This window comes from Manihot esculenta, chromosome 10 (assembly GCF_001659605.2).
Source record: "Manihot esculenta cultivar AM560-2 chromosome 10, M.esculenta_v8, whole genome shotgun sequence".
Classification (NCBI taxonomy): Eukaryota; Viridiplantae; Streptophyta; class Magnoliopsida; order Malpighiales; family Euphorbiaceae; genus Manihot; species Manihot esculenta.
In genome coordinates, this window is record NC_035170.2 from 14,289,826 (window position 1) to 14,301,498 (window position 11,673).

General features: G+C 42.1%; 1 protein-coding gene across 1 annotated transcript; it reads right to left on the bottom strand.

Annotated features, from left to right (window-relative positions):
- Nucleotides 1–497: 497 nt before the first annotated feature.
- LOC122724880 lies at nucleotides 498–5,070 on the bottom strand (the record flags this gene model as incomplete). The annotated part of the gene is made up of 4 exons (XM_043960825.1): nucleotides 3,293–5,070; nucleotides 2,820–3,152; nucleotides 1,189–2,768; nucleotides 498–855 (listed from the first exon to the last, which is right to left on the bottom strand). Coding segments are annotated over exons 1-4 (4,041 nt in total), but the record flags the coding sequence as incomplete, so codon positions are not given.
- Nucleotides 5,071–11,673: the final 6,603 nt, after the last annotated feature.

Genomic DNA, 11,673 nt, shown 5'->3' on the forward strand with positions numbered 1-11,673 from the left:
ATTAAAACATAAGCCCAAAACATGGCCCAACACTCTAAAACTTAAAAGGTAAGATATGGCCAGAATACAAGCCCAAACAAAGTTAAAATAAAACAAGTGTTAAATCATAAAAATGTAGCAAGCCCATCATATCAATGCTGAATAAATTAGACAGCGCTATCTCCATTACACACTTTAAGCAAGGTGAGTAGCTTAGGTGTGTCTTCAAGCTTCACGAGACATTTGCTAAAGGCAAGCTCAGTCAATTCTTGTGTTACTTGTTCTTGAATGTGTAAGTTCATAGCTGCTTTAAGCTTCTTAGCTTTGCTCCTTGTCACTGGTCCGCTAGGGAGCACCAATGGATCCTTGCTTCTTTGATTCTCGTGTGATTGTGCTTGCTGGTTCGTATCATTCCCTCCTTCCTCGAAAAGATTTGTCCTCAAATCTGGAACATGATCAAAAGGAGACAAGTCAGACACATTAAAGGTAGCACTAACCCCATACTCACCTGGCAAGTCTATTTTATAAGCATTGTCATTGATTCGCTCTAAGACTTGAAATGGACCATCACCACGAGCATCCAGCTTATTCTTCCTCTGATTTGGAAATCGTTCCTTTCGGAAGTGCACCCAAACCCAATCACCAGGAACAAACACCACTTTCTTCCGTCTCCTATTTGCCCTGTCAGCATACACCTTGTTCCTCTTCTCTATGTTAGACCTAGCCTTCTCATGCAAGGACTTCACCAATTCTGCCTTTTTTGTACCATCTAAGCTAGCAAGCTCATGTAAAGGTAAAGGAACAAGATCAAGTACAGTTAGTGGGTTAAAACCATAAACAAGCTCAAATGGAGAAAACCCCGTAGAAGAATGTATGCTGCGGTTATATGCAAACTCAATGAAAGGTAAGCATTCTTCCCAAGTGTTCAAATTCTTACCCACTATAGCTCTGAGTAAGGTACCAAGAGTTCTATTCACCACCTCTGTTTGGCCATCTGTCTATGGATGACAAGTAGTAGAATATAAGAGTTTAGTACCCAACTTACCCCACAATACTTTCCAAAAGTGCGAAAGGTACTTTGCATCTCTATCTGACACAATTGTCCTTGGCACTCCATGAAGTCGAACCACTTCCCTGAAGAACAAGTCAGCTATATTGATGGCGTCATCAGTTTTATGGCAAGGAATGAAGTGAGCCATCTTGCTAAACCTGTCAACAACAACAAATATGCTATCTCTACCACGCCTAGTCCTAGGTAAGCCAAGCACAAAGTCCATAGAAATATCCATCCAAGGTGAATTAGGAACAGGTAAAGGCATATAAAGACCATGAGGCATAGACTTAGACTTGGCCTGTCTACATGCAATACAAGAAGCACACACTTTCTCAACGTCTTTGCGCATAGAGGGCCAATAAAAATGCTCAAATAAGGTGTCATAAGTCTTATGTACTCCAAAATGCCCCATCAAACCCCCGCAATGAGATTCAAGCACAAGCAAATCACACATAGAGCATCTGGGCACACACAATTTCTTACCCTTAAACAAGTAACCATCATGCCTATTAAAAGAGTTAAAAGCTCCATGCTCACAAGCCACAAACACATTGCCGAAATCAACATCATTAATGTACAAGTCCTTAACATGTTCAAAATCAAGCAATTTAGAACTCATAATATTAATTAAAGCATACCTCCTAGACAAGGCATCTGCAACCACATTGTCTTTCCCATGCTTATACTTAATCACATATGGAAATTGTTCAATAAACTCAACCCACTTACCATGCCTCTTATTCAACTTGCCTTGTCCCTTCAAGTGTTTTAAGGACTCATGATCCGTATGTATCACAAACTCCTTGGGCAGGAGATAGTGTTGCCACATGTCCAATGCTCTCACCAAGGCATACAACTCCTTTTCATAGGTTGAATAATTGAGATGTGCTCCGCTCAACTTCTCGCTGAAATAGGCTATTGGTTTCTTCTCTTGCATCAACACAGCCCCAATACCTATACCAGAAGCATCACACTCAATTTCAAAAGTTTTATCAAAGTTAGGTAAAGATAATATAGGAGCGGATGTTAACTTCTCTTTTAAGCAGTCAAAAGCTTTCTGTTGCTCCTCTCCCCACTTGAACCCAACTTCCTTCTTAATAATTCCTGTGAGTGGTGCTGCAATCGTAGAGAAATCGCGCACAAACCTCCTGTAAAAGCTTGCAAGGCCATGAAAGCTCCTCACATCTGAAATAGATTTAGGAATAGGCCACTCCTTTATAGCTTTCACCTTCTCTTCATCTACCTCAATTCCCTGTGCACTCACAACAAAACCAAGGAAAACAAGTCTATCTATACAAAATGTGCACTTCTTAAGTTTAGCATACAAGCTCTCTTTCCTCAAAACCTGCAGAACCAACCTAACATGCTCAATATGTTCGTCGAGAGACCTGCTATAGATCAAGATATCATCAAAGTAAACAACAACAAATTTTCCTAAGTATGCACGCAACACATGATTCATTAGCCTCATAAACGTACTAGGTGCATTGGACAAACCAAAAGGCATAACTAACCATTCATACAAACCATACTTTGTCTTAAATGCAGTTTTCCATTCATCACCAGGTTTCATCCTAATCTGATGATATCCACTCATAAGATCAATTTTTGTAAAGTACCTGGCACCATGAAGCTCATCCAACATGTCATCTAGCCGAGGTATAGGATGCCTGTACTTCACTGTGATCTTGTTAACTGCTCTACAATCAACACACATTTGCCAAGAGCCATCCTTCTTTGGAACAAGCAGCACAGGAACAGCACATGGACTTAAACTCTCTCTCACCAGTCCCTTCTCCATAAGCTCGTCAATTTGCCTTTGCATTTCCTTTGTTTCCATTGGATTGCTTCGGTAAGCTGGTCTATTTGGAATGCTAGAACCAGGTATGAAATCTATCTGATGCTCGATGCCCCTCAACGGTGGCAATCCACTAGGTAGCTCATCTGGAAAGACATCAGTGAATTCCTGCATCATAGACTTAAAACTAGAAGGCAAACAAGAAAGGTTAATATCAGTGTCAGTAAATAAAATCTCTTTATATCTTATAAGCAACACGGGCTGCCCTAAAGAAATAGCCCTCTTAACCTCTCTCGCTCTCACATAAAAGTCTGTTTTGCCCTCCCCTGTTGCATCTTTTCTCTCACCAATGGGCCATTTATTGGTCTTGATTCTTTTCCAGCCTCTTTACCCTTAGATTCACACTTTTCTCTCATTTTTTCCGCAGAACTCAAGCTCTCACTCCCCGTTGTAGCCAAGGCCGAAGCCTCCCTCGCCCTCTCCAGCATCTTTATTTGATCAGCATATACCTCTTGAGGTGATAAAGGAGCGAGTATAACCTTCTGTCCTTCATGAGTGAAGGAGTACTTGTTATTGAACCCATCATGTTGCACCTTTCTATCATATTGCCACGGTCTACGTAACAACATATGGCTTGCCTGCATAGGTACCACATCACACAAAATCTCATCCTTGTACCTACCAATGGAAAATGGTATAACCACCTGGCGTGTAACCTTAACCTCACCACAATCATTCAACCATTGCAATCTGTATGGCTTAGGATGTTTAATGGAAGCCAAGCCCAATTTCTCCACCATATATACACTAGCCACATTTGTGCAACTACCCCCATCAATAATGAGAGTACACACTTTTCCATTAACCAAACACCTAGTGTGAAATATGTTTTCCCGTTGTTCTAGACTTTCTTCCTTAACCTGGATATTCAAAGCACGCCTAGCAACAAGCATCTCACCACGTTCAGCAAGCAACACATTATCAACAAACACATCCGAATCATCACAGTCATTATGAGCATCAATCAATTCAGTCATATTAGCATCTATCTCATCATCACTATGATCAGAATCAGACACTACACCCCCATCAGCAGTTGCTATCATAACTCTTTTATTAGGACATTGAGATGCAATATGTCCTTTTCCCAAACATTTAAAACATTTTATCTCTCTAGTAGGTTTAGAAGAGTTAGAAGTACCTGACTGTTCCTTGTTATTCTCTTGAGAAGGTCCTTTGTGAGTGGCCACCGAATCTTTGCCCCCTTGGATTGGGCTTTTATAATCTTTCTTTTCTCCACTTCTATAGCCTGGAAATCCACCACCACTGTTTGAGGACTTGTATGTGAGTTTAAGATTATTTCTGCCCTTGTGTCGCCTTTCTATTTTCATTGCTTTATCAACCATATCCTCCATGGTATTGTATTGGTACATGTCAAGTTCTTCAGCAATGTAGTGGTTAAGGCCACCTAGAAACCTGGACATCAACATTTGCTCATCCTCCTCAATATGAGCCCTAGCCATCATCATCTCCATCTCCTTGTGGTATTCTTCCACACTCTTTCCTCCTTGCACCAGTCTTGCCAACCTGTTGTACAAATCCCTATAATAGTGCGAAGGAATAAATCTTCGGCGCATCAACTCTTTCAAGTAGTCCCATGGTGGAACTGCCCTTAAGCCCTTATTCCTCCTAGTGGATTTCAATTGATCCCACCAGAAAGAGGCATAACCCGTGAACTCAACGGCGGCAATATGAGACTTCTTCTCCTCGGTATAGTTATGACACTCAAAGATTTGCTCAGTTTTTCTCTCCCATTCAATGTATTCTTCAGCATTGTTATTCCCTTTAAATTCAGGAACTTTCATCTTTATGGAGCGCAAGTCACCGTCAATTGTGTTGGTTTGGTATGTCTCGGTGTCATCATCATTCCTGCCAAGCCTAGCATCTCCACCTCTATTCCACCCTACGCCTGTTCTATTACCTCCATGAACTTCTCCTCTCCCCCTCCCTTGTCCGACATTATCTTCTGTATCATCAACTTCACCTCGAACTTGAGGTTCTCGGACTTGTGGTCTATCGGGGTTAAGAATTCGATGAGCCATTCTCGTAGAAGTAGAAGCCTGTGAGACTTTCAAACTCTCCATACTTACGGTCATCCTCTCAAGAGCCCTACTGAGCCTTTGTAACTCACCACTGACTGACTTCTTAAAGATCTCATAATCGTTACCCATGTCCGATTCACTTTCACCAGTACTATCCACCACATTTTTGTCTTTACTCATCCTACCTTAAATCAACAAAGAACAAAGAAACTAGCAAATATTGTGTTAGAAAAGAAAGCACTCAAGTGTCTGCACACTTACCACTCTTTTGCTGATTCTTCAATTGCACTTCAGAAACTAAGGTCAACAAACTAACCACAAGGTGCGTTTAATGAAACAAAGAAAAAAACCTAAGGAAAGAAGGAAGCGCACAAAAACTAGAAAAAAGACACTGACAATTTGGAAAGTAACACCAGAACTAGGTGGTGTGCTACTTGAAAATATCACCTAGAGTATAGACACAAGCAAATAATACTCCAACAATGTCAAGGAAATAAAAACAAGCTTAAACCAAAAAGGAAACTTAGAATTTAATTCACTTCAAAGTAAATTAAATATGGATCTATTAAAATCTACCCAAAAAGGCAAGTATCAAGACCCACAAATAGAGACAGAAAAAAAAAATCAAATAAAATTCAATAGGCAGAATTCTTGTCTCTAATCTGGATTCAACCCAATTCAAATTTCAAATTTCCAAATTGATTCCCACAAACTACAGCAATCAATTGAGATAGGTACGGAAATATAGATACAATCACAATTTCTGCCAGAACAAGATAAGGCAAAGGGATTTTTTTTTTTTTTTTCGTTTTTTTTTTTTTTGTATTGCGATTTTTTTTTTTTTTTGTGATGCACGAAGAAAAGGAAAACTCAGAAAAAAAAAAAACTCAGAAAAAAAGGAAAACTCACTAACGAAGAAAAAGAAACTCACAGAAATCAATAACGAAGAAAAGGAAAACCCAGAAAAAAACTCTAGATCCTGAGATAAATAAGAATTTACCTCACTTTGGCTCTGATACCAACTGACGCGGAACCCTACGGCACAAGCCTCAAACCCACACGCACAAGTAGATATGGAATCCAAAGATCTGATAAACCCACCTGCTATGGCACCCCACACTTAGAGAAGCTGAAACACCAATGATCGAAGGATTTAGATGAGAATCTGACAAACGCCACAACAAATAGTTGATAAGTTAATCGAGATTCCTGGTGCAATTGATAAAAGCAAATCCTCACTCTCACTCAAAGCAATACACGCCAAAGGCATGAAAATAATTCTGATAATTTGATTCAAAGCTGTCTCTTACAATTGTTTCTTATCCTTATATAGTAAGGAGAAAAACAATTAAAACCCTAGGACACTCTTCTTGGGCCTGACTTAAACACAGAAGGCCCAAGCCCAATCACATACTAAAATAACACATAAGTATTAAAACATAAGCCCAAAACATGGCCCAACACTCTAAAACTTAAAAGGTAAGATATGGCCAGAATACAAGCCCAAACAAAGTTAAAATAAAACAAGTGTTAAATCATAAAAATGTAGCAAGCCCATCATATCAATGCTGAATAAATTAGACAGCGCTATCTCCATTACACACTTTAAGCAAGGTGAGTAGCTTAGGTGTGTCTTCAAGCTTCACGAGACATTTGCTAAAGGCAAGCTCAGTCAATTCTTGTGTTACTTGTTCTTGAATGTGTAAGTTCATAGCTGCTTTAAGCTTCTTAGCTTTGCTCCTTGTCACTGGTCCGCTAGGGAGCACCAATGGATCCTTGCTTCTTTGATTCCCGTGTGATTGTGCTTGCTGGTTCGTATCATTCCCTCCTTCCTCGAAAAGATTTGTCCTCAAATCTGGAACATGATCAAAAGGAGACAAGTCAGACACATTAAAGGTAGCACTAACCCCATACTCACCTGGCAAGTCTATTTTATAAGCATTGTCATTGATTCGCTCTAAGACTTGAAATGGATGTAAGCCAACTCATCTCATTGACAAGTCAGACATGATCTTAGACAATTGATTATACAGATGTAAGCCAACTCATCTCACGTTATAGTGCTCTTTGAGGCATTGTTGAGATCCCACAGAGGGGTCATGATTATGGTTATGCATGTGTGTTCAGGTTGAGTTGGATGATGAAAGAAAAGTTTAAATTTTTATGCATGTTGTCGATCACGTATGGGATTATACAGGTTTACAGGTTATGTCAGGCTTGCTACGGGTCCCGGCGGCCTTAAGCCGACCTGGATCCTAGCTCCAATAGCGGTCCGATTTCCGGGTCGTTACAGAATGGTATCAGAGCCCTAGGTTCATATGTTCGGACCTAGAGTGTCGGGCTCATAGATGTTCTAGAAGGTCAAGCACAATAGGAAGGTCATGTCCACTAGGATAGGATGTTGAGTCCTGTCTTGTATGATGATGTGAAATGCCATGATTTTGTACATGTGCATTGATGATATGCTATGCTATGTGATGTATGTGATGAGGGTTCATGTGTGCCCACATGAACCATATGATGCTAATGTTTGCTTGTTATGAGCTGTTTTTCAGAGAATAGGATGAGAGGAACTCGTCGATCTGCGCGATTGACTGGAGTGCCACCTGAGGATGAGGGCACGAGCGCCCGTCCTCCTACATTGCCTAGGGCAATGTCTTGTAGAGCCAACAGAGAGAGAGTGTCAAGAGACCCTAGAAGGTCTTTTGATGCTAGCAGAAGGGGGACAGATAGAGGAGGAAGTTCTTCAGATGTGAGGGAGGTTATGGAAGAAGATCAGAGGAGGGATGGGAACTTGGATGTGAGCATGGAGGAAGAAGGGACAGGGGAGTCGCAGGGAGGCGTTCAGGCCTCGGGGCATGGTTTTCCACCCCATTATCCACCCTTCCCACAGGGTTCAGGGTATCCGATTGGAGGTACATCGGATTACTCCAGCTTTAACCCCTACCCTACCTACATGCCTTATCCACCTTTCTATCCACCTTACCCACAGTACCCAGCTTATCCACCCTCACCCTTCTATCCTAACTCGGCAAACCCCACCTCGGGGAATGCTGCACCTCCACCTCCACCACCTACAGAACCAGCAGCCCCAGTTACTCAACCTCCTAGACCTAGCTCAGTCGATGGGAGCAAAGTGAAAATGACAGATTACCTCAAGCTAGATGCTCCCAAATACAAGTCAGGGGATGACCCCTTTGAGTATCTGAGGGTAGTGAAGACAATAACTGATGAGCTAGGGGCAAGTGACAACAGGGCCATTCAGATGGCAGGGTTCACTTTAAAGTGCAAGAAGGCACGGGAATGGTTCAAGTGTTATGTGGACCCGAGAATAGACGGTATGACATGGGAAGAATTTGCGAATGAGTTCGCTGGATGGGCTTTTCCATACAGTTCTAGAGAACTGAAGATGATTGAGTTTGAGCAACTGAGGCAGTCAGAGCACATGGGTGTAGAGGAGTTCACGGATAAATTCTTGGAGCTATTGCCTTTTTCAGGGCAAGCTCTTGATTCAGATACGAAGAAAGCCAAGAAATATGTTATGAAGCTGCATTCCAGGTACTCCTCATTGGTTCAGTCAGCTGAGAGAGAAAGTTTCCACACGGTGGTGGATATGGCTCGAAGAATGGAGGCAAGTGCTATAGTTGAGGGGTCAGTGAAGCAATCAGTGACCCAGTCTTCAGGGGTTAAGACCCCAGGCTCTTCTTCTTTTAGTGCAGCAGCTTCACGCAGCAAGAGGTGGAGCAGTACCACTAAGAAGCCGAAGAAGAATAAGTTTTGGAACAAGTTGAAATCCGGTCTGGGATTTGGCGGTGGCTCGAGCTCAGGCTCAGATGGTACAGAATGCCAGAGATGTGGAAGACCACACAGGGGAGTGTGTCGAGCTGGGACTAATGCATGTTTCAGATGTGGACAGGAGGGACACATGGCTCGGGATTGTCCTAGAGCACCTTTTATGGGCCAGCCCCAGCAGACAGCTTCTGGTAGTGTGGCACAGCCAGCAGTTCCAGCCACAACTCAGGGCAGTGGCAGAGGTAGAGGGAGAGGGGCAGCCTCTTCTTCTGGTTCCCGAGGTGAAGGTCCATCAGCTCCAGCCAGGATCTTCACCATGACTCAGCAGGAGGCTAACACATCCAACACCGTGGTGTCAGGTAATCTCGTCATTGGGTGTTCTGATGTGTATGCATTAATGGACCCGGGTGCATCTCATTCATTTATTGCTCCGAGAGCCGTTGAGAGGTTGGGTCTGATAGTCTCTGGGTTAGAGTGTCCCCTATGGGTCAGTGGACCCAAGTGTGACCCGTCAGTGGCAGTGTCAGTCTGCCAGTACAGTCCAGTTTTTATTGAGGGAAGATGCCTCTCCGCCGACCTTGTGGTTCTAGATTTCACAGACTTTGACGTCATTCTAGGGATGGATTGGCTATCTACCCATGGTGCTACCTTGGACTGCAGGGACAAGGTAGTCAGGTTCAGAGATCAGAACGGGTCAGAGGTCGTCTTCAGAGGAGACAAGAGGGGCACACCTAGAGGTCTGATATCAGCTCTTCAGGCTCGTAGGTTGCTTAGGAAGGGATGTCAGGGGTACTTGGCTCATGTGAGAGAACTAGATAGTCAGGTCAGGGAACCGGCCTCGGTGCCAGTTGTCCGAGAGTTTCAGGATGTCTTTCCAGATGAGCTTCCAGGTTTACCACCTGCTAGGGAGATAGAGTTCGAGATAGAGTTGGTGCCTGGAACTAGACCGATCTCTATGCCTCCCTACAGGATGGCCCCAGCCGAATTAAAGGAGTTGAAAGAGCAATTGCAAGAGCTGGTAGAAAAGGGTTTTATCCGACAGAGTACCTCACCGTGGGGTGCTCCGGTCTTGTTTGTGAGGAAGAAGGATGGATCCCTTAGACTTTGTATCGACTACAGGCAGTTGAACAAAGTCACTACCAAGAATAGGTACCCATTGCCTAGGATCGATGATCTATTCGACCAGCTAGCCGGAGCGGGTTGTTTCTCCAAAATAGATCTAAGATCGGGGTACCATCAGCTAAGGATAAGGGATGAGGATGTGCCGAAGACAGCCTTCAGGACCAGATATGGGCATTTTGAGTTCCTTGTAATGCCGTTCGGGTTAACCAACGCCACTGCAGCATTCATAGATCTCATGAACAGAGTGTTTAGCCAGTACCTGGATCACTTCGTTATTGTCTTCATAGATGATATCTTGGTGTATTCCAGGAATGCAGAGGAGCATGCCCATCATCTGCGGTTGGTCTTGCAGACTTTGAGGGAACATGGCTTGTATGCCAAGTTCTCTAAATGTGAGTTCTGGCTGAGGAGCATTTCGTTCTTGGGGCATGTAGTGTCAGAGAATGGTATTGAGGTAGATCCCAAGAAGACAGAAACTGTAGCTAACTGGCCTAGACCCACTTCAGTGACAGAGATTAGAAGTTTATTGGGTTTGGCAGGTTACTACAGGAGGTTCGTTCAGGACTTCTCGAAAATAGCAGCTCCTCTGACCAGACTGACCAGGAAGAATCAGAAGTTTCTGTGGACCGACCAGTGCGAAGAGAGTTGATGTAAGCACGACCAACAACACAAAAAATGATGAGCTAGCATTGCCTCAAGGACCAATTACAAGGCTGAGATCCAAGAGGTTGAAGGAAGCACTTCAAGGATTCATGAAGGAATATGTTGAAGCTTTGCAAGTTCATTTTGAAATTGAAGAACAATCTGGCCATTCCAAGTCAATTAGGCCAAATGTGTCCTTATTGACAATTCAAATTCTGTATTTATAGTGGGTAGTCATTTAGTAGTTGGTAGTTAACCAGTAGTGGGTAGTTATTTGGTAGTGGGTAGTTAAACAGTAGTGGGTGGTTACCTAGAGTGGATAGTGGCATAGATCATGGGTCCATGCATAGTTGTGGGTAGTGGCAAAGATCATGGGTCCATGTATAGTAGTGGGAAGTGGCAAAGATCATGGGTCTTAATTTAGGCTATATAAAGCATCCATTTTTCTATTGTAGACACAGATTATCAATTATTCAATACAATTGCTTTATGCGATTCTTCTTTGAGAGCTTAAGAGAGATCTTGGTTCTTGACATTGCATCACGAATAAGGTTTGATACTAACTTGTATGTTTCTTATTATTGCTGCTCTTGAAATCAATCCATTATAAGTGTTCTTAATTGCATGTTAATTAAGGGTGCTTTAGATTGGGGAATTATTTTCTGAATTAAGTTCTTTTTACTAGGGTATGTGTCGTTTCAGTCTCTAATAGGCTGGGGATCCGCATCAATTGGTATCAGAGCTAGGCTTAGTAATAATTTCTTAACTATCCTTTGCGTCTTTGCATTCAATTTTGTCCATTATTGGCTGAATATATCACTTTGGAAATCTGGTTTGGGATACCTATTAGAGCCGAATACATTGTTTGGTTGTTGTTCAAATCAAATTTTACCCTAAATTCTTGTTTAGGCTGAATTACTATCTTTAGTGATTTGGTTTATGCTTTCTGCCCTAATTCATATGCTGTCATTCTAATACTCTTAGAATAGTATTTCCAGTGTTTTACTTCTGTCCATAAAAAAAAAAAAAAATCAAAACAAGAAGAAAAAAAAAAAAGGAAAAAAAAAAGAATTTCTGCCACTTTGGTTCATTTGTTCAAACTTCATCCTGATTGATATCTACTGATATAAATCATATTTCATATACCTTGAACATATTTCTGGGCTTGGAATTCGAAATACATG